The 26,190-nt window shown below is 55.6% G+C and overlaps 5 protein-coding genes across 13 annotated transcripts in view; 3 read left to right on the forward strand and 2 right to left on the reverse strand.

The window, feature by feature from the left end:
• The window catches only part of LOC102090873 (excitatory amino acid transporter 4-like), a 31,160-nt gene extending 25,307 nt beyond the window's left edge, over window positions 1–5,853 (forward strand). For 4 of the 8 annotated variants that reach the window (XM_065042347.1, XM_065042349.1, XM_065042350.1 and 1 more), the window contains one exon: window positions 1,522–1,922. In XM_065042347.1, the coding sequence (XP_064898419.1) occupies window positions 1,522–1,720 (199 nt within the window). In that variant the 3' untranslated portion in view covers window positions 1,721–1,922. Of the gene's footprint in view, window positions 1–1,521; window positions 1,923–3,457; window positions 3,486–4,175 lie in introns of those variants that run through there. The other 4 variants (XM_065042353.1, XM_065042352.1, XM_021282473.2 and 1 more) reach the window with 2 other exon arrangements.
• Window positions 1–26,190, forward strand: part of KLHL33 (kelch like family member 33) — a 55,046-nt gene that overhangs the window by 25,750 nt on the left and 3,106 nt on the right. Inside the window, exon 2 of one of the 2 annotated variants that reach the window (XM_065042345.1) lies at window positions 23,635–26,140. In XM_065042345.1, coding sequence (XP_064898417.1) covers window positions 25,618–26,140 — 523 coding nt within the window. In that variant the 5' untranslated portion in view covers window positions 23,635–25,617. Of the gene's footprint in view, window positions 1–22,664; window positions 26,141–26,190 lie in introns of those variants that run through there. The other variant, XM_021282477.2, reaches the window with a different exon arrangement.
• On the reverse strand, window positions 7,123–9,656 carry LOC102091592 (collagen alpha-1(I) chain). The gene has a single exon (XM_065042431.1). The coding sequence runs from the start codon at window positions 8,635–8,637 to the stop codon at window positions 7,123–7,125; it is 1,515 nt and encodes a 504-aa protein (XP_064898503.1). The 5' UTR covers window positions 8,638–9,656.
• On the reverse strand, window positions 10,038–14,144 carry LOC110356057 (brevican core protein-like). The gene is made up of 7 exons (XM_065041956.1): window positions 13,966–14,144; window positions 13,795–13,875; window positions 12,795–13,435; window positions 11,594–11,905; window positions 11,138–11,413; window positions 10,791–10,891; window positions 10,038–10,634 (listed from the first exon to the last, which is right to left on the reverse strand). Exons 1-7 carry the CDS (start codon window positions 14,048–14,050, stop codon window positions 10,520–10,522), a joined length of 1,611 nt encoding a protein of 536 aa, XP_064898028.1. The 5' UTR covers window positions 14,051–14,144; the 3' UTR covers window positions 10,038–10,519.
• NDUFA11 (NADH:ubiquinone oxidoreductase subunit A11) lies at window positions 18,431–22,431 on the forward strand. Its single transcript, XM_065042354.1, has 4 exons — window positions 18,431–18,590; window positions 18,724–18,816; window positions 20,856–20,978; window positions 22,240–22,431. The coding sequence occupies exons 1-4, from the start codon at window positions 18,509–18,511 to the stop codon at window positions 22,350–22,352; spliced, it is 411 nt and encodes a 136-aa protein (XP_064898426.1). The 5' UTR covers window positions 18,431–18,508; the 3' UTR covers window positions 22,353–22,431.

Genomic DNA, 26,190 nt, shown 5'->3' on the forward strand with positions numbered 1-26,190 from the left:
TCCACTTGCCCTGGGACAAGTGATTTCACAGGAGAGCTCTTAGGAACTAGATGGAAGAACGCATTAGTGCACAGTCCTCACTCTCTCGGTCTTCTCAAACACAACCAAATCCTGGCTCAGGGATACACTCAGTGTTTCCTCAGTTCTTCTGCATCTTGTATGACTGGTTCGTAGCCAAGGCAGCCAAAGTCTGCTCCCAGCCATGGCTGAGCAGTTGGAAACAGAGTCTTGCCCAGTACCTCCACTTCTGTAAGCTGTGCATAAGAACAGACTTGTCTGGAACAGGCCCTGCCTCCTAGGGTGCCAGATGACCTTTTGGAGAATCATAGAATCATTTAGGTTAGAAAAGACCTTTAAGATCACCAAGTCCAACCATTACCTAGCACTGCCAAGGCCACCTCTACCCCATGTCCTGAGAACCTCATGTCCGTCTGTCCAGCCCTTCAGGGATGGTGACTCCAGCACTGCCCTGGGCAGCCTGTTCCAATGCCCCACAGCCCTTTGGGGAAGAAATTGTTCCCAGATCCAATCTCAACCTCCCCTGGCGCAACTTGAGGCCGTTTCCTCTGCTCCTGGCGCTTGTTCCTGGGGAGCAGAGCCCGACCCCCCTGGCTCCAAGCTCCTTTCAGGCAGTTCAGAGATCAGAAGGTCTCCCCTCAGCTCCTGTTCTCCAGCTGAACCCCCAGCTCCCTCAGCCGCTCCATCACACTTGTGCTCCAGCCCCTCACCAGCTCCGTTCCCTTCTCTCAACTCGCTCCAGCACCTCAAGTGTTTTCTTGGTGTGAGGGGCCCCAAACTGCCCCCAGGATTCAAGGTTTGGCCTCCCCAGGTCCCAGCACAGGGACGGTCACTGCCCTGGGCCTGCTGGCCACACCAGTGCCGGTACCAGCCAGGATTTACTTCCCCAGATTGTACTTACCCAGAAAGGCTGATTTAAATCAGATACCAAAAGCCATATCTGTTGTTATCACTGAAGGACATGATGGCTGCTGGACTGGTGGTGGCTTCAGCTCTTACAGACAGATGTGGTTGTGGAGAATATCTCATTGCAAATGGTACTTTACATTTGCTATTTTGCATGAAAAGTCTGGTGCCTTGACTGAGTGTATAGTGTGAGGAAACCTGGCCCCACAGCAGCGCTAAGCCATAGGTTTGCACCACAATTTCTGCACCTTTTGTAAAACAAAATGCAGCTCAAGTGTAACACGTGGTGAGGCAGAAGAGCCTTAGCGGCCCTTTGGAAAGGAAACTCTGTGGAACCACAGTAACGTTTCTCTCATTTTGTGGCAAGTCCAAAACTTTTATGTGAGAAACTGTGAATGCCGAAGAGCAGAATGAATGCGAAGCCTGTGCTCAAGGCTATATATCAAAGGCGGCTCTCTGGAAGTAATTTTCTTGTCAGTGTTGAAATGTCAATTATCAGAGTGACTTGAAACGTAGAAAAGATTTCATTGAAGATGTTTCTTTATCCATTTAGCTGTTACTAAGAAGCTGTATTTCATTTTCCCTCTGATTTCTCAGGGACCGCCTTCGAACGACCACCAACGTGCTGGGGGATTCCCTGGGCGCTGGCATCGTGGAGCATCTCTCCCGGCGCGAGCTGGACGCGCAGGACTGCGAAATGGGTAATTCCGTGCTGGAGGAGAAAAAGCAGCTCTCCCACCTGGTTCGCCCACGGAACGACACCCACAGGCACCCCAGGAGCGAGACAGAACTGTGAAACAGGGCACATTAACGCTGTAAAAAGCCAAGACATGACACAGAAGTCCGTAAGGCAGAGAAAGACTCACTCTCTGAGTTGCACACTCTTCTCCCCCCCGCGCCACATGCAGCCTTCCCTGATCCCGTTTCTTCCCCGTCTCTTTCCAACTGGCATTAAAGAAGAGAAAATTAAACTGCAAAAAAAGTTTTATTCCACAAAAGCCAGATTTAGTCATTCTTATGGGGTCCAAGAGTTAGACCCAAGTAAAGAAGATTCAGTGAATGAGCTGGATTAGGAGCTCCTTCGTTTCTGAGCTGAAGCCAAGGGGCAAGGTGGGTTGGGGACACCACCACCTGTGGACTGGCACCAAGATGTTGCCATGATGACTCCATCCTGCAGCCACTTGGTCAGTGGCTTCCCCAAGCTTTTGGCTTTGGCCATTTGGAGATCTGTGGAGAGCCCGAGCGCTCCTGTTCAGCTCTTTATTGGCAAGAGTGTTCATGATGAACAGCGCTCTGCTTGCCCACAGTCCCGGTGTTTGCACAGACGTGATGATGCTTCCTGAGAGCTTCTCCCTCCTCTGGCAACCCTTCTGGCTGGAGATACTGGAGTCGCCCAGTTCCCGAAGGAATGTGGGACCGTACCGCAGGGACAGGGCTCACTGTGCTGACTGGTGGCACAAACAGGGGACAACAGACTTCTCTTTAGTGGAAGCTGCTAAAGGATTGTGAAAGCAGCAACCAGTTAAAGAACTTATTGTATCCATAATTCAGCCTCTGAAACAGCTTGCCCCTCTACCAAGCTCTGCCAAGCACCAGTTAACTTCATTTCTCTTTAGCAAGCTGTTCTCCTTTTGGTGAAACCAGAAGGGGAAATGCAAAGTTTAAGGAGTTTACCCACCTGAGCAGCTGGATGGTACCTCCACACCAGGAATTATTTCCTGCCACCCCAGATTTGCTCAGAAAACAGTTTCACTCATCGTAAGACTCCTAAGGAAACGGTTCCTTAGCTCATCTTGGGCTGTTTTCAGAAGCGACTTCCCCTCAGTCACATTCCTCCAGAATCTCTGTCTTTGTACATAATCTCTCAGCACTCGTACAAGTTTGCCAGACCCCAAACTTACAAATTCAAGATAAGTTTCTTAGTTCCTACCAAACAGATCCCAACTTCTGTTTAACACGCTTGGACCAAAGTCCACATGACATCTAAAACATCTCAGAGGTTCAAGCAAGAAGTAGGGACCTGCTCCATCCGTGCTCCATCCCCTTCCCTGGCGTGGCCAGGAGCACAACCCGTATCTCCCCCTGCAGTAACCAGGACCAGCGGGGCTTGCTCCGTGATATCCAGGTCTGTGAACATCCAGAAAACGAATGTCTGGACACAACCTGTGTGGACCTCAGGGGCATCGGCCAGAGTCAGCTTTGCCAACCACAATCGCGCAATGCCCTTTCTTGGCTCCCCAGCGCTAACAAAGCTTCTAAACCACACTTCTTGAGATGTCCAAAGCCACATCCTGAGGCTCTTTTTGCAGGATTATATATTGGTGCTGCCACATTCCGTGTCCTGTAGGCAGAGTGTTCTGGTTTTATGGGCTGGACAGTTGTTGGGAATCGGAGGTTAGAGGACAAATGCATCTCTTTCACATAATGTGGATAACAGAGCAGGATAAATATAAGTGTATTGTAGCTCCATTCAGCAGTAGCATTTTTAATCTTGTATGAATACTATTATAACGTCTGCTCTTCTCCTTTCTAGACTAAACAGACCCAGTAAACCCTCACAGGTAATAATCATTCACGTTCTTCTCCTCTGGACTTTTTCCTTGCTGTTCCACATCTTTCCTTGCTGTTCCACGTCTTAAAGTGGAGTAACTAAAATCTGATTCAACAATCCAAGTTGAGAATTATCAGAGCTGAGCACTGAGGGAAGAATATTTCATGTACATTAAGATTTAGATCTAAGACTCACATTACCGTGGTTTAACAGCTGATCAGGATAACTGTGCATACAGCAAAGTCAAGTCTGCTCATCTTTTCTTAAATCTTAGGTTAGACTCTTCCTTTGCTGGGAAGGCTGTATCTAAAGTCTGGATCTTAATCAGAGTTTTAAGATATGCTGCATTAGCTCATATCTATAGTGGGCACTATAGATATGTGTGGGCATATCTATATGTGGGCATATAGTGGGCACTATATATATAGACAGCACTAGCTTCTCATTAACACAGCTCAGCTGGCATGGTTCTAAACCTTCATAAAGAACAGACCTGCATATAAAACCCAATGAAATGCTTTATTTTTTCACAACAGTGGTAATACATTATAATTCCTACATCATTTTAAGCAGAACTGCTGCCTAACTAGTGATTTCCCAGCCTATTTTTGTACAGTTGATTATCGTTACCTAAGTATAGTCATTTATGTTTGCCTATACTGAACTGCATCTTGGTTTTCTTTTTTCTCTCTTTTTTCAGATTGTTTGTCCAACTTTTCAAGAAAGCATTGAATTCTCATTCTGAAGATGCTTCCTGTATATTAAAGGCAAACTGATGGATGAATTGGAAGAACAGATTGTTGGATTGGACTCCAGCTCAAATGGGAACTAATTCTGGGAAGTCCTATGGCCTGGGTTATGCAGACAAACGAGCTGACCACAAGGGTCCCTTCTGGCTTTGTAATATACGCACGTGCTTTCTGGTTTAGAGATATTGCGAAGGGTCCCTCCAGCCCCATCATTTTGAAGAGCTACGTGGAAGGGTCCTGATGATACTTCAATGAAGCTCAGCAGGAGTCCAACCCGTTTCCAGCTGCTGTTAGCAGACACGTAACCATGTCACAGAGGGACTCTCCATATCACACCACATCAACATGACCTTGGATGTCCCCACCAAGCAGTACACCCCAAGCCTTGCCGCTCGCGATTTCCTCCTTTCCACACAAGATTAACGGAGCACAAACACGTAGAAGCCTCATTGTCTAATGCTGCAAACCAGTCTCTCATGGGGAATTTCAGAATTCAGCCGGTAGATTTTAGCTCTGGTGTTTACTCACCGTGTTAACCTGTTTATGATTGGGATGATCTATCTGTTTACAGCACCCGAACAGTAAAGTATTGGCAGGAATTTGCATATATATATACACACACCTCTATATATATATAGATATGAAAGGGGCGCATGTGCACAGACGTATACACAGAGTTCATTTTTTTCTTGCTAATCCAAGAAGCAAAGGCAATACTAAACTCACTCTGTAGAGCTGCATACTTTATTTTGATGCTCACCTTGATTTACCCAACTAATCTCATCCTTAAAACAACAGAGGCTGTTTTACTTCAATCCCGGTAAGGAATCTTCCAAAGCAGCGTTTCCCAGGAAGGAGCTCCACGCACGTTGATTTTGGGTCGTACCTGCTGGTGACGTAGCGAGAACTTCTCAACATACAGAGAAGATTCTCCACTTGGACTTCCCTGAGCGTGTCCCAAGGACCCACGTCCCACTGCAGGTGATTTGGCAAGGAAACACACTTTAATAGCTCTTTAATAGCTTGTACGCCTTCCAAACCCAACACGGACCTTGTGCTAACTCAGCCTTCAGAACTGGCTCACTGAAAGTGTTAAATAACTTTATCGACTGTCTTTTTAATCGCCAGGTGTTTGAGAGTTCATGCAGTCTTTACTGTAGTCCTGCCGCTTCTACTTGCAGAAACCCTCCGAGTTTCTCCTATTTGCAAACAGATTTATTCCTAATGATTAGATGGGCAATATTTGGGATGAAACAAGGAGCTATCGCAATGCATCCATACCCGAGACAGAGATTAGGACACGTCTCTTCAAAATTAATTTTAAGTGAGAAAATCCATGGAGAATACGGATTTTCCGATGAGAGGCGTGTGTCACGTTACGTATGTGATACGCACATGTTGTTTCAGGAATCAGATCTGCCCATGAGAACTGCCCTGGTATCACACGTCCCTCTTCTGCTCTGCCCAGGGAAGGAGATGGAAAACTGGAAATCAGCGCTGTGCGGTGTGTCCGTAGCATCCTGGCAGCCTCACTATCTTAATTCCCGAGGGCTTTTTCTTCATGCTGTGAGTTTTAATGTTAATAAAGGTAGCTGGCATATTTGAAAAATAAAGGGAATTTTTTCCACAGTGCTTTTCTATGCTTTTCTTTTTTCTATTATTTTTCCTCAGGACCGTGGCCTCACAAACTCAGGGGTGTTACTTTTAGCTCTATTTACTACACTTCCTTATATCCGTGTGGCTATGCCATGGATCAAATGCTAAATTCACATTTTTACAAGGTCTTTCCATAAAGCCTTTCCTATTACGCCATCTTTTGCATAAGTCCATCTACAGAACGCAGGCCAAACAACAATTATGTGGAAGACATCTCTGAAGCTCAGACAGTAACAAGTTTATGTTACGTTGCATTAATGGCATAGTGCTCGAGCAAAGTGAAAGCTGTTAGTTCTCCCCTTTATATCCACTTTTCTTGCCTTCTGTTCCTCAAGGGACAGGAACCGAGGTGAATAACACAGCTGATGGGTCAAAGACATCACCAGTCAGGGCGCAGTCCCACAGTTCCCAAGAAGAGCAACAGCACCGACTGCCCTGCAGCCCCTCCCTCGCCATTCTGGGTGATTTGGGTTGTTCCGTGGGCAGGAGGCACAGCCGGGCTCTGGAGCTGAGCGCTGGGACCCGAGGAAGGGCCTGATTGTCCTGAGGCTCTGAAGGGCTTTGCCCCCAGCCCTGTCCCCGCTGCAGGGGACGCTGCTCGTGTTCCAAAGACGTTGCAGCCCCTGTTGTCTGTGTGTCCGTCCCCGCCCGGCCCCCCAGGTCTGTCCCTGTCCCAGGGGCTCCGAGCTGCTTCCTGCGTGGGGCCGTGTCCGTGAGTCCCGCAGGGACCCGTCTGTCCTGCTCCCCCCGCCAAAGGGCGGCTTCCCCTGGGGAAGGGGACAGGGGACATGGGGCATTGACTGTCCCTCTGGTGGTGACTCAGCCCTGGGGGGGCTCGGGGCCCTTGGGGGCTCATGGGCTCTGATTTGGGGTCATCGGGGCTTATGCAGCTCTTGGGGCCATTTCCCGGTGCCCCCTGCGCTCCCTCCCCCTCCCACACAGACATGCAGCAGTTCTGGACAAACAAGGTTTAATACAAAAACACAAGAAAAAGGTCCCAGAGCTACTCTGACCCCCCACTCCAAACCCACCACCCCCTCCTCCCGCCCCACTAAGACCCCAGACACCCCTCTCCTCCCACACCTCCCCTGACCCACCCACCCCCAAACCCACCACCCTCCTCCCACACCCTCCAACCCCCCAGACCCCAAACACACTTGCACCCCTCCCACACACCCCAGACCCCCACCCCCAAATACTGCACCCCTCGTCTCCCAACCCCCACCCCTGGTGTTCTCTCATCTAATTCCCCCCTCCCAGCCCCCTGCTCGCTGCCAGAGCCCTGCGCTTGCTGGGGGGCTCTGCCGAGGGGCTCTGCCCCCGCTTCTGCCCCCGCTGCTCTGCCTTGGCCGCCTGGGGCAGTGGCAGCTCCATCCCCGCGCCCTTCCACAGCTCCGGGGGCTCCATCCCCAGCACATAGAACTCGGCCATGCTCAGCATGGCCTCTCTGAGCTCGGGGACGGTGTAGTCAGGGCTCAGCAGATCTTCAGGCAGTGAGAGGGACGAGAAGTCAGGCTGGGGGACAGGTGGGCTGGTGACACCAGGGTCCCCTGGCCTGGGGCTGCTGACAGGAGTGTCCTGGGCCACCCCCAGCATGTCCAAGGAGCAGCCAAAGAAGCTTAGGGCCTCTTCCAGTGGCACCTCTTCAGTAACTGCAGGGTGTCCCACTGTGTCCCCAGGAGCTGTATAGTCGGGGGCAGCAGAGGGGCTGGGGGGGCTGGTGCTGCCCAGGGGGCTGGTGCTGCCTGGAGGTGTCCCCGCGGTGGTGGCCGTGCCGGAGATGTTCTGTGGTTCCACTGGCCCTTCGTAGGTGGTGACAGACATGGGAAGGGGTGGGGAGGCAGGAGCCACAAAACTCCCCTCTCCAGGGGTGTCCCCAGTGTCCCACGTCATAGGGCTGCTACTGGCACCAGGCCGGCAGACTGCAGAGACGCCGAAGAGCCGATGGGCCTCTCCAAACAGCATCTCCTGAGACAAGTGCAGCTCAGCTCTCGGGTCCTCCTGGTCCTTCTTCTGCGGAGCAGCAGAGGAGCCGCTGGAGATATTGCTGCCCCCAGGTGTCCCCTCAGCGGTGGCCGTGCTGGAGATGTACGGCTGTGCCCGTTGCCCCTGGATGTGCTGGTAGCCAGGGATGGATGTCAGCATCAACATAGGGGCTGGGGCCACCGCTGTGCCCTGGTGGCCGTAGGGCATGGCCCACTGGTACTGGAACACCTGGGCGTCAAACCAGCAGCCGCACGGTGCTCTCTGCAGCCCTGTGTGGGGGAGAGGGAGCCGTGCTGGGCCGGAGGGACCCTCCATGGGCACCCCCGAGCCGGCCCCATCGCCGACGGCCCCAGTTCTGCCCAGTGCCGTATGTGCCGGGGGACAGGGGTGGTGGGTGCTGGGAGTGCCCGGGGTCGGGGATGGCGAAGGGGCCGAAGGTGCCGGGGTGTCCGAGCAGACAGGGGTGCCATACCTGCTGGTGGGGCCTGGGGGGCCGGGGGTGCCCCCCCCGCCGGGGGTGCCCAGGCTGCGGGGAAGGGCTGCTCCTGCCCGGGCAGTGGGCACCGGGGTGCTGAGCCTGCAAGAGAGACAGGAGCCATGGCCGGCGCTCACCTCCGCTCTTGCCCCCAGGAGCGTCCCGGGCTGCAGGGGTCGCGGTGGGTCCCTACCTGGGGGGCAGAAGCTCTGGGGGAGCGTGAATGGCTGCAGGAGCCGAAAAACTGAGGGGTCCCGGGAGCCACGAGCTGGGAGCCGCAGTGGTGGCTGCGCCATCGTCCCTCTGGCTGGTGGTTACTAAGGACTCTTTGTGGTGTCGCGGGTTGGAATGTTGGGGCTCCCCGTGTTCCGCCCCCGCCCAAGAGCCTCCCCAGCTCCTCCTGGGCAGGGAAAGGGTTCAGGGGGGCTGGGCTGCCCCCGGCCCCCACGGGCGGCTCCCAGGGGCTGGGGCTGCAAGTGCCTTTGGCTGGAAGCCTTGGGCCGTTCCCAGAGCTGGGACATCCTTGGCACAGGGGGACTTGGTGGGACAAGTCCAAGGTCGGACGTCAAGCGAGCAGCAGAAGAGCAGCTTGGCTGAGCAGGGAACTCCTGGCCCAGCTCTGGAGTCGAAGTGGCCGATTCCAAGTGACAAAGTGACCCATGCGCAGAGCCAAGCAGGACAGAGCGGCTGCTGGATTGCTTGCTGCAGTTGCAGTGTCTAATATTAGCCACAGGTCGTCTACTTTAAGAGCCCTGTCAAGAAGGATAGTGATCCCCGTTTCTGTCTGTAATCCCCCGGAGCAGCGGTGTTTGTGGTCTGGAACATGAATTCTGTCAGGCTGCCCAGGGGACACAAAACGGCTCTTGGCTGCTTTGGTCTGGACTTAAAATAGGAATGAAGCTCTTCCAGTGTGCGTGTGTCCTGACCTACCCTTTCCATATTGATCCCCAGGAATGAGTCCCCCCTCAGTGTCCTCTTGTCCAGCTCCAGAGCCCCAGCTCCCTCAGCCTTTCCTCACACGGGAGATGCTCCACTCCCTTCAGCATCTTGGTGGCTGCGCTGGACTCTCTCCAGCAGTTCCCTGTCCTGCTGGAACTGAGGGGCCACAACTGGACACAATATTGCAGGTGTGGTCTCCCCAGGGCAGAGCAGAGGGGCAGGAGAACCTCTCTGACCTACTGACCACCCCCTTCTAATCCACCCCAGGTACCATTGAACTCCTTGGCCCCCTCAGCTCCCGCGCCCATCGAGCGCTCTGCCGGGGCCGGGACGCGAACCCGGGACCTCTGGGTGCGCTCGGACGTTCGCGCCGCCACGCGCCTCTCGGCGGGACGGGCCGTGGCGCTGCCGGCGCCTGCGCGGGCAGGTCAGGGGGGCGGAAGTGTCGCAGGGGGCGGCCGCCCGCTGCTTGCGGCTGTGCGGGCGCTGGCGGCCGGTGCTGCTGGGGCCCCCGCGGCGCCGCTTCTTGGCGGCCGCTTCCTCCGCGCTGCCCCCGGCCCCGCAGGGAGGTCTGTTCACCCACCAGCAGGTGGGTTTGTCCCCAACGCCCACGGCTGCTTTCAGCTGCTGCTGGGGCTCCTGCGGCAGCAGCTTCTGTGGGGGCGGCACACAAGCCCCCGTACGCAGGAACACAAGGGCTGATGGGGAGAACAGTGGCTTTCAACAAGCACTGTGAGGAACAGAAGGGACAGACATGATTATTTACCATGTTTTAATTAAAAAAAAATAGCAAAATAACAGCAACAGGGTCTGTATCAGTAACAGGTGCCACAGGAGGTCACTTCACGTCCCAGCACAGGGTTGGGGAGATGGGCCGAGCTCCCTGCGCCCATCTCATCTGGCAGCAGCACCTCGAGCTCCATCACCACAGTGCAAAACCAGATTCAGGGGAATTGTGAGAAAAGCAAGATGAGTGCTGCAGTGGTTCGAGGGGAAAGAAACCAGTTCCACGTACAACCCAGGCTCCCAATCCACACAGTCAGATATCACCATCCCCAGTGTCTGCCCCTCCTGCAGGTCCCTCTCCTTGAGACCGGACAGCGAGTTGTTACTGAGACCTGGAGAAATCCAGAGCTGCAGCTGAGCGAAGAACATCCCCAGGTCACCCTGTGCTGCTGGAAGAGGTGACACTGTGGAGGTCCCAGCATGGAGAAGGTCCTTTCTCCATCCCCCCCTCTTTCACATGATAGCTTGGGGCTTGCTGCAGAGATATGGTCGGAGCTGTGAGCAGCTTGAAATCACAACACCACGGCCATTCAAAAATGCACACTCGCCTTGGTCGTACACCAGGTACCTGCGACAAGAAGCACAGACAGCGCTGGCACCCTGGGGGAGCGGCTGTCCCCTCAGGCAGCAGGAGGGGACAAGGGCTGCCTGCAAGGACAGTCCCCGCAGCCACGTCCCACCGCAGGACGGTCTCCCCACGGCCCTGGCTCGCAACGGGACTCACGTGTGGTTGAAGCTGCTGCCGTTCACCCACTGCAGCCGCCCGTCCCGTCTCCGCAGCCCAAGCCAGTAATCAATGTTGCCCCTGAGGCGTGAGAGAAACTCCTGGGCAGGAAAGAGAGAAGCCAAGAGTCAGGAGCTGCTGCCGCCCCAGCGAGTCCCTGTCCCAGCCCCACCCCAGGCCCTGGGACGGCAGCAGCTCCCTCCCACCCAACGGCTGCTCCGCCAAGCTCCAGAGCTTCTGCAGGAGCTCCCCAGCCCGGCTGGCCGGGTTGGTCCTGCTCTGCCGCAGCTCTGCACCCAACCCACACCCCCTGCACCCCCACACACCCACAGCTGCCCCTCACTCACTGTTTCCCACTCCCTCTCCAGCACAGCCAGCGAGGCCCCGAGCAAGGAGCACCGTTCCTGGCTCCACTCCCAGCTCCCCTCCTGCTCCGTACTCGACAGGTAGTAGCAGACATTGCGGTACCCAACCCAGTCGTCAGGACAGCCCAGCACCACAGTCGCTCTTGCTCCAGCTCTTCCTGCTGCAGAGGGAAGGGAGAAGCTCAAAGGATTCCACTCCCCAGGGACCAGGGCACACGGCTCCGGTGGCATCAGGGTGGTCCCGCTCAGCGGAAAGGGCTTCAAGAAGAAACCGGAGGCGGTGGAGGAGCTGGTGGATCATCTGGGTTTGAAAGCGCAGGCGACAGACGCGACGTTCTCCTACGGCCTCGGGGGCTCCCTGCTCGGCGGCACTCGGGAGCTGAACGGTGCCTCGGCGTTGCCATCGCTCCTCCTGAACAAGGAGCCCTCGGAACCCACCTGGCCCAGCAGCGACTTCAATGCCAGCGGCTGGAGCGACACCTTCACCAGGTCGCTCCTCTGCAGCGACCTCTTCCCTCCCTTCGACACCAACGTGGGCACCGGCAGCTGCTCCAGCCCCGAGAGCCCCCGCGGTGCCTGGGGCAGCGGGGCGCCCGCCTGGGCCCCCTGGGCCGGCAGCTCCTCTTGGGATCCCAAACCCCCCTCCAGGATCTCCCCAGCAACAACCGGGGTGTCCGAGGTCCTCGGGCTCTGCGACGGGGTCCTGCGCCTGCCCCACGGCCACAATGGCACCAGCGGCTTCTCCGGCCGCTTCGGGAGGGGAGAGCTCGTCCTGCAGCGCTGAGGCTTCTCTACATTTGGGTTTGGGGATTCTTTTTTTCTCCTTTTCTCTGTGCCCGCCCCGAGCTGTGGTGGGTGCTGCAGCTGCTCCAGGGACCCGAGTTTTGGGCCAGGATGAAGCTCAGGGTGCTGAGCGGCAGCGGGGGCTGCACCGTCACCAGCGTCCGGGATGGGGACTCAATGCACCTGCTGCCGGCCGGACCCGCGGAGCTGGGCTCGCCGGGTGCTCCATGGGCCCCAGGTTGTGGAGCTGGGGTGGGAAATGAGCAATAAAGGGAGATGAGATTTCCAGGCAATTTCTGGCCAGGGTAGTGATTGTTTGGGTGGTTGCAGGACCAGGGAGTGGAAAAACAGCTGCCCAAGGTGCAGCCAGACAAGGGCAGGAGGGTCCCTGCCCTGCAGTGCCTCCCTCGCCATTCTGGGGGTGACTTGGGGTTATTTTGCTGCAGCATGGAGGCGAAGCCGGGTCTGTGGTTCCCAGTGCCCCTTCACCCCACCCCACACAGGCATAGAGCAGATCCAGAAAAACAGCATTTAATGAAAGCGAAAAAGCAAAAAGGTCCCACGAAAGCCACTCCAACCCCCCTCCCCCCTAGTGCAGCATCCCGTCCTCCCAAACCCCTCCAACCCCCCTCCCTAATGCAGCATCCCACCCTCCCAAACCCCTCCAACCCTCTCCCCAGTACAGCATCCCGTCCTCCCAAACCCCTCCAGCCCCCTCCCTAAAGCAGCAACGCGTCCTCCCAAAGTTCTCCAGACCCCCCCCCCCCAATACAGCATCGTGTTCTCTGAAACCCCTCCACCCCCCACCCCGCCCAGAACCCCATTCCCTGCTCTTGGTCTAATCCCCCCCTCCCACTCCCGCCCTACACTTGCTGGGGGGCTCCGACTCGGGGCTGTGCCCCCGTTCGTGGCCCCGTTTGCGGCCCCGCTGCTCTGCCGGGGCAGCCTGGGACCGCAGCAGCTCTGTCTCTGCCCTGCGCTTGCTGGGGGGCTCCGACTCGGGGCTGTGCCCCCATTCGTGGCCCCGTTTGCGGCCCCGCTGCTCTGCCGGGGCAGCCTGGGACTGCGGCAGCTCCGTCCCTGTGCTGCGCTTGCTGGGGGGCTCGGGGCTGTGCCCCTGTCCGTGCCTGCGTTTGTGCCCCCGCTCTTCAGGTTTGGGGACACTGCTGACATCTTTCTTGCCCCGGGCATCTTGTGGAATGGTCTTCTTCGGGCCCGCCATGTGGCTTGTGGGGTCCCCAGTGGCTTTGTTGCTGGGGGCAGCCGAGCAGCTGGGGCGGACATGGCTGCCTGGAGGTGTCCCTGCAGCGGTGGCCTTGCTGGAGATGGTCAGACGTGCAAATTTTTCCTCCAGGCTCTGGTAGCCAGATGGGATGGGAGGTGGTAGCACTGGAGTGGCTGCCGCCACCGCTGTGCCCTGGTGGTTATAGGGCACGGTCCATTGAATGTGGAAGATCCTGGGGTCAAAGCAGCACCCACATGGTGCCCTCACCAGCCCTGTGAGGGGGAGAGGGAGTTGTCATGGGCTAGTCCCTACACCAATGTCCCCTGGGTCTGCTGGTGGCCGGGACATCCCCATGGGGTGAGCTGCTGTGCAGGGAACGGGGCTGCAAAGCGGGAGGAGACTCGGTTCTGGGAGGGGAAACGGGAGAGATGGCCCCGGGTACTGGGGAAATGCTCAGAAAACGGGATTTTCTGGGCACATATGGCCCAGGGCAGGGCCGCTTGGCCGCGCTGGCTGAACCCCTGTGCCGGCGACAGGGGTGGTGGGTGCTGGGAGTGCCCGGGGTCAGGGATGGCGAAGGGGCCGAAGGTGCCGGGGTGTCCGAGCAGACGGGGTGCCAGGGGTGCCGTACCTGCTGGTGGGGCCTGGGGGGGCGCCCAGGCTGCAGGGATGGGCTGCTGCTGCATCGTCTGTGGGCGCAGCGGGGCTGAGCCTGCGAGAGAGACAGGAGCCATGGCCGGCGCTCGCCTCTGCTCTTGCCCCCATGAGCGCCCGGGCTGCAGGGGTCGGGGTGAGTTCCTACCTGGGGGAAAGAAGGTTTGGGGGAGCACAAATGGCTGGAGCAGGCGCAGGACCGGGGGAAACCGGGAGCTGTTCGCCTGGAACATCGTGGTCGCTCTGACCGTTGGTAACTAAGGACTCTTTGGGGTGTCCCAGGAAGGAATGTTGGGGCTCCCAGAGTTCCGCCCCACCCCAAGAGCCTCCCCAGCTCCTCCTGGGCAGGGAAAAGGTTCAGTGGGTTGGGTGGGTGGTGGGTACAAATGCTTTTTGATTTAAATATTATATTTCGGGGGAAAAAGGAACAAGTCTATGCAGCCGAGCTGTGTGCGGGGACCAAGCTGCACCTTGTGCCACACAGTGAACGTGTTTGTGACCGTTGCCTGTGCTTCTGTGCGCTGGAGTGATGGTGAACACGTTCGTGACCATTGCCTGTGTTTCTATGCGCTGGAGTGATACAGAGACAGGAAAAAGGGACGCGAGGGGGTGTCACACAGCGCGTGTTCCCCAGACCTCACTCCAGCAGTCCCCTGGTCAGGAAACCCGAGCAGCCCTGGATCCCCCTCGGAGGGGCTGAGCTTTGCCAGGCGGGTGACACTTGGGAGGAGACGGAACCCACCACCGTGTGCTCCCCAAAAAAAGGGCTGGATGATGCACGTCTGCCCAGAGGTTCAGGTTGGATCTGGGGAACAATTTCTTCCCCAAAGGGCTGTGGGGCATTGGAACAGGCTGCCCAGGGCAGTGCTGGAGTCACCAGCCCTGGAGGGCTGGACAGATGGACATGAGGTTCTCAGGGACATGGGGCAGTGCCAGGGCGGGGTTATGGTTGGACTCGATGATGTTGAGTGTCTCTTCTAACCAAAATGATTCTGTGGTTCTGTTGTACATTTCTCTTGTTGGCTGCTTGAGCTTTTTCACCCCCTGCTGTAATCACGTCACAGCAGGTTCTTGTCGAGGGTTAAGATTGCGGGGTGACAATAAAATCCTGGCAGATATATTGTTAACCCTCTCTCCCCCCCCACTTCCCCTCCCTCTCCCCCCTTCCCACTCAGGACAGACGATCGGGAGGGAAAGAAGGACAGAGAGAAGAGAGTTCTGAGTTGTTTTTTAACCATATACAAACCTATTGATGCCCGTTCTCACGCCGGCGTAACACGTCCCTCAATACCCACCCCCAACTGTTCCTGCATCACAAGGTCTGTATTTTCAAACAAGTCATCTGCACTCTGCATCTCTTTATACTCCAGATTTCAACCGTTTTCAAACAGCTTCGCAGCATCAAGAAAATTAAACAGGTGTTGTGGGCAGCAGGGCCTGTTTGTGGAGGAACAGGTTTCGTTTCCCAGTCCCACACTCTGTGCAGAGTCTCACTTGGAGGTGCTTGGCCTGGAATAAGAACGATGGTGTGCGAAGATTGAGGAGAATGGAGCAAGCGTGCTCGCTTTGGGGTTCAGTGCTGCTACACGATCACCCGAATGCAGAATCATTCAGGCCAGATGTTATAGCAGCATTTTGATTTTCTGGGGTAATGTTTTCTTACCTGTGAGGATCAGCACAGAGCATCCTGAGAATATCTGGCAGTTATTTACCGGTGCGTATTTTAATTTCAGCTGGAAGTTTTGCGTTTCTAGCAAAGAGGGAAATCCCGGCGTGAAGCGCTGACACAACCGGCCACAGATCGAGCTCGGGCCAAAGCAAAACCCCCTCTGCTTAGTGAATAGAGAGAGGTGAAACCCGGTAATGCCCATGTGTTTAGAGAGATTTATGTAAGGTTGTGGTATCAAAACGTACATGGGATCTGTATTAAAGCTGTTATCAGAGAACGAGCCGCCCGTGTGGCGTTTCCCGCCGGGCTGCGGCTGTCGGGAGGTTCGTGATCCCCGGGTTTGTCGTCTTGCAGCGCCTGTACCACCCTCCCGCTGCACCTTTGCTCTTAGCTCTGGTATCATATGGATGTTTAAGATCACTGTGTATCTTGTGCAGGCTGATGTGGACACAGCCCTGCAAGTTTTCCGTACTGAAGGGTGTAATGAGTCGAGCACATTTGATGGGGGAAATGTTGCAAGAATGATGATGTTACTAAAGGCAGAAGTAGACTTATAGATACGATTTAAAATGAGATTATACCCACAGGAAATGCAAACATTAAGGTAAGAAAGTGAGGGAATAATCACAACATCTTCCTGTAATCCAGTTCCCGGTGCGTGATGCAGACAGGGCAGGGCGAGATCTAACTAAGCTGGACCTTGGCAGTCCTGCGCCTAAGCCAGGCTGGGCAGCGTCCAAGGAATAAACCGCCCACCTCTGCGATGACTCTGCCCCGGTTCCCCCCCGAGGTGTCGACCCCACCGCTCGGGTGTCGCCGTTTGATTGTTGGAACACGTCCCGTGCTGCACTTTGGCCTCTTGTTCTCCCAGTGAGTGTAGAAAATGGTTTATTTCCTTTCTAGCAACATGTTACGTATTTGAAATCTTACCATGTTTCCCCGTAATCTTCTCTAGTTTTAGGAATTCCAACTATGATAATTGCCATAATTTGTCATGCAAGATTTCATTAAACTGACTTTTCACTGTGCGCTTCTCTCCCCTTGTTCTTTGGTATTTCTGTGCGCTGAACTGAACTCGAGTCCCTGGTGTGGGCAGCAGAAACAGCCCAAATTTATATCAGCATTTTAATGTTCTGGGGTAACGCTTTCTTACAGAGCAACAGTGGTGCTAAGAGGGAATTTCTTAATTAGATTCCTTAAGGCAATCTTAATTCCTGCCTTCTAGGTGAGGGCAAAGAAATGCTCAAAGAGGATTCCTGTACATAAAGCCTCGTTTACAGAGAGTATTTTGGCTGCCTCCTTTAAGGGCTTAAGGATTTACCATCAAGAGCCCTGGTGATTCTGTTGCGGGGGGGCAGCGGCTGTGTTTTCTAAGGATGTCTGTGAGTTAAACGTGGGGATGTGGTGGGATCTGGCACTGAAACGTGGCAGAGCAGAGTCCTGGTGCTGGGTTTGGTGCCCTGGTCCTGTTCCTGCTGCTGGTACCAGTTACCGGCGCGGTCCCCGTGCTAATTGTACTGTGAGAAATGCTTTTTGTATTGACCAGAGAGGGGAGGACGGGGAAATGTTTGAATGTGACTTGCTGGGGGGCGATTCCGTCCTAATTTCTGGAAAAATAAAAAGTTTCAGAGGTAGAAGGCAACTATTTGCAGCTTGTGCTACCATGGCAAGTCATTCCCCATCTAACAGTTAGAGAAATAATAATCTATTAGCTAATGGGTTTGTAGCAACAGTCTATGGTCAACAGCACGATGTTTGGAGTCAGATGAGATGTTCTAAGAGTGATGTTACCCAGATTGAATTATATGTTGTTTTACATGGAACTTTCCTGTTCATGGTAAGGTAGCGGTTACATCTTATGGTAACAGTTCTCTAATTTGTTTTAATAATTTAATAGTAGCTTAGGAAATGTCCTGCAGCATTCAGAAGGCTGAGGATGGGGACGGTCGTGTCCCAGCACACGTGGCTGTGGGACGAGCGGTGTTAACAGCTGCTTCAAGCCCAGGATGCTGTTTGTTGCCTCATGGTGTGGAGCCTTATCCTGCACCAGCCTGAGTAGCGTTCGTGTGTCTGTATTGGGGAAGGAGCCTTCGCAGCGCGTGCTGCTCTGCGTTTGCTGGTCCTGCTGCCCCGAGTGGTCGCGCAGCCCTTGGATAGATGCGCCTGGAAAGGACTGAGCGGGAGGAATAAAGCTGCTGCTTTTAATTAACGTGCGAGCCCTCGATTGTTGTGTTTGGTTTTGTGTTTGTAAGAAGAGGCACTTTTTTGGGTGCGGAGGAAGCAGTGAGTGCCTGTCACCAGCACACCCTGTGCCAGCTCATTCTGCAACTCGCTCCAGGGACTGGAGTCGTTACAGGGGCTGGTAACAGTTATTTCTTAGAATCATTGAATTGCAGAAGGGTTTGTGTTGAAGGACCTTCAAACCTCATCCAGTGCCCCCCCTGCCATGAGCAGGGACACCTTCAGCAGCTCAGGTTGCTCAGAGCCCCGTCCAGCCTGGCCTGGGATGTCTCCAGGGATGGTTCATCTACCCCCTCTCTGGCCAACCTGGGCCAGGCTCTCACCACCCTCAGGGCAGCAATTCCTTCCTCATGTCCAGCCTGAATCTCCCTCTTTTAGTCTAAAACTATTACTTCAATAATGAAGTATTTACTAAGCATTTCCCACGGAGGGGTAAGAAGCAGACAAGCGAAAGAGCTTGAGGGGTCAATCTGTTTTGGGACTGAGCAACACCGCAGGGAGGTGTTGAATGGTGGGGAAGGAGGTGGAGGTGCCCCCAAGGTGTTTGGGAGCCCGGGGGCTTTCTCCAAAAGCCTTTAGGGAGGTCTAGAGCCCACGGTTTCAGGGTTAGAACTGGGGAATAGCGGAGGTGGGAAAATCCGCTCCTGACCTCCGCAGCTCCGCGTCCCGCAGCCCCGTCCCGCCCGCCGCGCAGCCGGGGGCGGTGCTGCGGAGCGGCGGGGCGGGACCGGCCCGTCCTCTCGCGAGAGCGCGGCGGGCTCGGCCGTGCCCTTGCGGCGCCATGGCGGGGTACTGGGACGGCCCCGAGGGCGAGGACTGTCCCCGCCGCACCTGGCTCACCACCCGGCTCGGCGCCGCCGCGGGTGCGGGGCGGGGGCGCCGCGTCTGCGCGGGGCGGGAGGGCGGCAGCGAAGCGGGGCCGGGGCGGTGCGGAGGAGAGCGCGGCGGCCGCCCGGGCCCCGGCTGCGCTGGCTGATGCCGCTCGATGTGTTGCAGGCTTGGTGGGGACGGCGTACCGGATCATCCTGCTGCAGCCCGGCTCGGCACTGGCCGCCTTGCAGATGGCAGCGACCGACACGGTGACCATGGGTAAGGACCCGGCCGACCGGCCGCTCCGCCGGCACAGGCAGCCCCGGGGCGGCCCCCGGGCTGAGCCGCCACCGCCTCCCTTGACTTTGTGCTCCGGGCTGGTTATTTCCCTCCCCCGCACCCCTCGCAGGCACACGGGGGTTTTAAGGACGGACCAGACTCTGTTCAGTGGTGCCCAAGGCCAGGGTGAGGGGCAGCGGGCACAGACTGAAACACAGGAGGCTCCATGTGAACATGAGCAGAAACTTGTTTGCTGGGAGGTGCCAGAGCCTGGCCCAGGCTGCCCAGAGCGGGTGTGGAGTCTCCTGCTCTGAGACATTCAAACCCCCTGGAGCCACCTGTGTGATCTGCTCTGTGACCCTGCGGGAGCAGGTGGGGCTGGGGATCTGCAGAGCTCCTGCAACCCAACCAGGCTGGGGTGCTGTGAAACCAGGAGCCAACATGCTAAAATGAATCAAAATTAGTACAGAGCTCTACAGCTGGTGTTTCCTTCAGTTGTATTTCCTCTAACAGGCTTCTTATTTATATGTCAAATCAGAATAATAGAGCAGAAGTTATCCATGCATGGATTGTATTTTCTGCTGGATAATGTAATGCCAGTGATATATGGGGGGGCAAAAGAAACTCCTGGATTAATGCCTGAGGCAGAACTGCCGTGTCAGCCGAGGCTGAAGGTGCATCTGAGCCAGTCTCTGCCTCCCATGCTCTTGATTTAAAGCCTTATTCTTTATTTAAAGTGTAGGTGATGCATTTTTTGCAATCTGGAGTAAAAGGTACGTGCTGTCAATATGTGCAAAACAACTGGCTTCTGTGCAGCAGTGTAGTGGGAGCAAACGTTGCTTACTCATATATTTCATATATACAGGCATTGCATTGAAATTACACTTTCTCAAGAGCAAACACAATGCTTTTGATGACAAAAGGAAAATGAATGTGGGTTTTTTCCCATCATGCCAGGAGAAACCGCAGAGTTGTCCTGAATTGTCTGTGTTTTGCAAGGAAAGTGGCTGATGAGGAGCAGAAGGGACCTGAGGGGCGTTCCTGGTCAGTCCCCAGGGCTGCAGCTCCCCCAGCCCCCTGGCAAATGCAGTTTTCTTCTCGCCAAACTCACCTTGTTTCTCAGTCTCATTTAACACCTCGTGTCTCCTCTGTGTCTCCGTGCTCCGAACCGGACGCTGGTTCACAGGCAGCCCAGATCTGCATTTTTGAGTTGTTTCACTCTAAAACAGGACCTGAAACGTGGAGTGAGTTGAGCCATAAAAGGGCATCATAATCTGCCAGATAATGTAACCAATTATGATTTTGATAAATCCCATAATCCTCAACCAGCGTATTGAACCGCACCCGAGGAAGGTTTTATCCTGCCCGCCTGCAGGGGCCGCGTGTTTCCCCTCCGGTTCCTTGGTCTGGAGCAGAGAAAGGGAAGCTGAAGTACAGCCCTTGTTCTGTGGGCTTTGCTCCTTTCGGTTGATTTTACCATCAGCATAATTGCATTTTCTGCTGAAAAACCGCAGAGGTTTGTGTCACGAGTTTCAGTTTACTGGTTTACCACAGGGATTGGGAGTTTTTATGCTGGACGTATTTGTCGTTCACAAGAACGATGAATTGAAACCTGCAGGTGGTGCCTGGTAGTGAGTTCCACACGTCACGACCAAGAACCTGCGTTACAAACACCGGAAATGTTTTAGTCTGTGTTTTTGACAGAGCTATTTGCCGAACTTTGTGGTTACATCGATGCAGGGTCTGATGGGTTGAGGTGCGTAATTCAGCAGACAAGCCGACTCCACTTTGTGCTTTCTTAATTCAATTTGTGAAATCAGCTTCTCAGGGACCAGCAGGAACCCAATGGGACTTGGGTGATGCTGAGTCTCATCAGTGTCCAGGATACGAAGTCCCTGCCCAATCGAAACCAGATCTTGGTTGGTTTTCCTCTTGTCTCCCAGAGGACGGGTTGCACGGCACCGCGCGTCTCGAGATGTGCTCTGTACATGTGCATTTGTCCCTGAGGGGCTGGGTTTTGTGTTTCGCCTCGTTTGCAGCCACGCTGGGAGCTGTGTTCGGCGCCACGACCTGTCTCACTGCCCAGATCCGCGAGAAACCGGACGACCCCTTGAACTATTTCATTGGAGGCTGCGCAACGGGAATGGTCTTGGGTGCAAGAGGTAAATGTGGATGATGCCAGTAATGAAATAAGCCTCTCTTGTTTTAGAAACATTTCTATTAGGGAATAATGTAAAATAATGTTGGTGTCAGGCTTATTTGGTAAAGATTAATCTCAGCATCTGAATTCCATTTCATGCCAGTTTCGTTGATGCTCGGGTCTGCTAAAATAAATCCCGCTGCAGGTCTGTCAAGGCAGCAATAAACCATGGCAGACGCTCCCTGTTATCCTCTCACCTCCCGCCACCCTTCCTTTAGATTGGAAAGGTGATTGGAAAGATAAGAGGAAAGGAAGAGAGACTTAGACTGCAAGTTGGAGAGTTTTAAAGGGTTTTACTAATGATACTAATGGTCAGTTCTAGTCACCTGTTCATCCACCCCTCCTCAAACACGCCCCTCTCACAATGGAACGTGGGAAAACTTATCAGTCTGTCTTAGCTACCATAGTAATAAATCTAAACACGAGCTTCTTCAGCATCCCGTTGGTCTCTTATCAGCATCTGAGGAAAAACATGCAGCTAAAACTCGGAGAAGTACAGGCACCTAAAGAACTGAGCTGAGAGAAAAATCACTAAAAGAGAACCGCTCTTGTTTTTAACAAAACAAGGACAGGGTCACCAGGGGGAACATCCCACTGATGTACGGAATGAAACAGAGCTGACCCAGCACGGCCGGTTACAACTGCCCCTTAGAACTTGAAACTGCAGGGTATGGAAACCGGAGTTGTGGAAATCCATGTTTTCTTGGCAACAAATGCGGTTTATTTTACACGTCTGCCGTGTGGGTTCTCCGTGCGCCCGGGGACAGGCTGGATCTTGCTGCTGTTGCTCCTGCGCTGTCTGCCGGGCTGGGCTGGCTCCTGCAGATGCATCTACATGCATCCTGTGGGCATTTAGATTCAGTGTGAAAGGTGTGAGGGTTTTATTGAAGTTGCAATTGTGGTGAAATAGAATTTACCTTGACTTTTCCTAATCGCTCAGCTGGCGAGAGTTCGAAGCAGTGATTGTTATTTTTGTCACTGGAATAAGCAATTTAAGATCAGCTGTGTAAGGAGATGGGTTGTAGAAATTGATATTATGAATTGCAAGCTGAAAGCACAAGAAAAACTGATGCAAAAAAAGTCACTTACTCTGATTTCTCTTGGCAAATGTTACCGATGGTCAAGGGACTGTGAGTAGCTCATGGGAGAATTGCAGGGTGTGTTGAGATGTGCTGTTACAGTGCTCGTACCCTGATAGATGTGCTGCGGTGTGTTCCCTGCAGCTCACAGTTACATGACGGGCAGCACGGCGTGTCTGGGCTTCGGAGTTACGGCTGCGCTCATGAAGATCGGTAACAAGGAGGGCTGGAGGCTGACGGGCCCTCCCAAGCTGTGAACGGCGCCGTTCCTCCCGGCGAGCTGTCTGCAATGCTGTACGTAACCAGACGTCATGTAATAAAGACACTGTCACATCAGCAGGTGTCACCGGAGTTTGACGCCATCCAGCTCTTGGGGCTGAGATGCAGAAAGGAGGAGCTGTTGGAGGGGAAGCTTCGTCTGCTGCTCCTGCTGGGATTTCTTCTTCATGCACGAGTCGCTTTGTCTCCGTGTCTCTGTACAGGGCACTTGAGGGACGCATTTCCTGGTTTTAATTTGGTTTTGTAGGAGTTCTTGTCATTTCGAGTGGGTCCTGCAGGATTTTCTGGCGAGGGTTGGGGCTGCACTGCACCGAGACCATCGGTGAAGGGTTTGGGGTCAAAACTTGTGAACTGGCACTTGGCTGCAGGTTGAGTTGAGGTATTTGGGGTGAGGAAGGAGGTGGAGGTGCCCCCAAGGTGTTTGGGAGCCTGGGGGCTTTCTCCAGAAGCCTTTAAGGAGCTCTAGAGCCCATGGTTTCAGGGTTAGAACTGGGGAATAGCTGAGGTGGGAAGATCTTCCTGCTCAGAGCTGGAGCGGGTTGCTCAGGGCTGTGTCTGGTTGAATTTTGTGTTCAAACTGAAGCATGTCCAGCAAAGCCACCGAGAATTACAGAATCCCAGAATGTCAGGGACTGGAAGGGCCCTGGAAAGCTCATCCAGTGCAATCCCCCCATGGAGCAGGAACACCCAGATGAGGTTACACAGGAAGGTGTCCAGGCGGGTTGGAATGTCTGCACAGAAGGAGACTCCACAACCCCCTGGGCAGCCTGGGCCAGGCTCTGCCACCCTCACCATGAAGAAGCTTCTTCTCAAATTTAAGTGGAACCTTTTGTGTTCTAGTTTGAACCCATTACCCCTTGTCCTGTCACTGGTTGTCACCAGAAGAGCCTGGCTCCATCCTCCTGACGCTCCCCCTTTCCAGATTGATCCCCAGGAATGAGTCCCCCCTCAGTGTCCTCTTGTCCAGCTCCAGAGCCCCAGCTCCCTCAGCCTTTCCTCACACGGGAGATGCTCCACTCCCTCCAGCATCTTGGTGGCTGCGCTGGACTCTCTCCAGCAGTTCCCTGTCCTGCTGGAACTGAGGGGCCACAGCTGGACACAATATTCCAGGTGTGGTCTCCCCAGGGCAGAGCAGAGGGGCAGGAGAACCTCTCTGACCTACTGACCACCCCCTTCTAACCCACCCCAGGTACCATTGGCTTCCTGGCCACAAGGGCCAGTGCTGGCTCATGGTCACCCTGCTGTCCCCAGGACCCCCAGGTCCCTTTCCCCTACGCTGCTCTCTAATAGGTCATTCCCAACTTACACTGGAACCTGGGGTTGTTCCTGCCCAGATTCAAGACTCAAGAATGTGGAGGTTCGTGGCACAGGGTGCAGGAGGAGACGTGAGGAGAACTGCATTGTTCATCCTGGAGAAAAGAACGTCAATGGCGGATCTAATACTTATTCTCACAACTGAATGGTTACAGAAATGGCAGGTTCAGGTGCACAATAAAGGATGAGAAGTAACAAGTTACAGAAAGGGAAATTCTGACTATATAGACGGAAAAAACAAGTCACAGTTGGGGGAGGTTAAGTGCTGGAAAATGGACATGGAGAGGCTGTGAAATCATCTGTGGGGCCACAATTCAACCAGGCACATGAGAATATGAGACTACCGGGACAGGCCATTTGGGGACAGGGCTCTGAGTTCATGGGGAATATGGGCACTGGGGGAGGTGGGATGTGGGGCAGGAGGGCACGGGTGTGAGGGGAGGGGACAGGAGACAAGGAGTTGGGGGACCCAGGGGCAGAGAGATGTGGACACAGTCCCAGCTGTGACTCGCTGGTGCTGTATGTGCTGGCTGGGGGCAGCTGGGGGACGTTGGGGCTGGGCCAGGGTCCCCACATGCCCCCTGGTGCTGGGGGACCCCACTCTTCATTCGGGGGATCAGTGGGGCTGGGCTCCAGCTCAGGGGCACATGAGTGGTGGTGGGGGTGTCACTCCCATGGGGCTGGGGGAACGGGGTGTTTCCTTCCCACCCAAGTGTTTTTGAGGGGACCCTGCTTCACCCTGTGCCAGAACTGAGCAGGGTTTGGGGGGTCTGGTGGGCCAGAGCCCCACAACAGGACCCGTCCAGGGTAACGTGGGTTTGCAGCCCTGCCTGCGCCTTTCCCCGGCCCGTCCTCAGGGACCCGGGTGACCCCACCGCACCGTCCTGCGGCACCATGGCCTCGGACCTCCCTCTGCCGGGGCCTCTCCCGGCTCCCGGCTGCAGCCACGTGTCCCATCTGGGCTATAATTACCCAGACACATTCCTGGGGGGTCACAGGAGCTTCCCGGAGCGGCGGCAGGCGGTAAGGGGGGACGATTGCATGGCATGGCGCGGCACGCCGCGCGGCAATGCGGGACACGGCTGCACCACGCTGGGCTGCAAAGCGCAGGGCTCAGCGAGGACACGCGACACCGTGCAGGCACAGCGAGCGACACGTGAGGCGCCGCTCGGGACGGGGCGGGGGGTGACGGTGCAGCGCACCGCGGTGTGACGCAGCGTGCCACGTGAGGATCGGCGCCGAGGACCAGGGCAACAGGGAGCACGACTGATGTGCAATGTCACATGCAACTTGCAGCGCAATGCATTGCAACATGCGACAGGCGGCACAATGTGACACATAACACGCAACAGGCAGCACAACGTGTCACACAGCATGCAACAGGCAGCACAACACACGACAGGCTGCACACAGCTGCCGCCGTGCACCGAATGGGTGGGACAGGTGCCTTTGCCTGGAGCTGTGCCGTGGGCCAGGGGTTTTGCCGCTGTGGGAGGACCAGTAGTTTCAGCTGTGGGGCAATGGCTGCAGAAGCGCTTGGTGGCTCCTGCGGCAGGATGGAGGGTTTGATCAGGGACAGTGGGCTGACCTGTGGGGCTGCAGTGTTGGCTGTGGGTCAGTAGCTTCATGGTGAGGGTTCTGCAATGAGGCAGATAAGGGACATCGGACTCAGCTATGGGGCAGCAACAGGGCCTGTTGGTCTCACCTATGGGGCTGCGGTTTTGCCAAGGGACTGTAGGTTCAGTTATGGGGCAGTAGCAGAGCCTGGTGGCCTCAGCCGTGGGGTGGGGGCTTTGGCGATGGATCCTGTGTTTTTGATTATGTGGCAGTGCCAGTAGCAGGACCCGTGTCCCCAGCCAGGACTCCTGCCGAGGCTCTGGCTGTGGGGGTGACACCCTGACCCCGCACTCCGTGTGTCCCAGAGCCAAGATGTGGGTTGCAGAGGGGCCGGCCCCAGCCCAGTGGACCCTGCGGGATGGGGCCCACGCGGGACAGCTCCTGACCATAGCCGACCAGCTCCGCACCGCGGGACAGCTGGTGGACGTGACCGTGGGCCCGGAGGGTGACATGGCCCATGCTGTGGTCCTGGCCTCCATCAGCTCCTTCTTCCTCCGCTTCCTGGAGGGCAGGACCAGAGACCTGCGCCAGGACCCCCTGCCCCATGTCCCGCTGCCCCCCGGGGCCACGCTGCGGGGCTGGCGGGCCGTGCTCGCCTTCGCCTATGGGGGAACGGTGCCCCACAGCCAGGAGCAGGAGGTGCAGGAGGCTGCCCGGGCCCTGGGGGCCCCCCGGGTGGTGGCTGCCTGTGGCCAGCGGCTGGAGAGCGACCCCCAGGACGGGGGTCCCGGGCCCTTGGAGGAGCAGTGGGAGACGCTAAGAGCCATGGAGAGACTCCACGCCAGCGGCCTGGGCTGCGATCTGCAGCTCCGGGCAGGGGACGAGGTGATCCCAGGTGAGCCAGGGGTGGGGGTGCCCTGGGCGGGGATGGGGGATGCTGGGACA

Source organism: Columba livia, chromosome 27, assembly GCF_036013475.1.
Source record: "Columba livia isolate bColLiv1 breed racing homer chromosome 27, bColLiv1.pat.W.v2, whole genome shotgun sequence".
Classification (NCBI taxonomy): Eukaryota; Metazoa; Chordata; class Aves; order Columbiformes; family Columbidae; genus Columba; species Columba livia.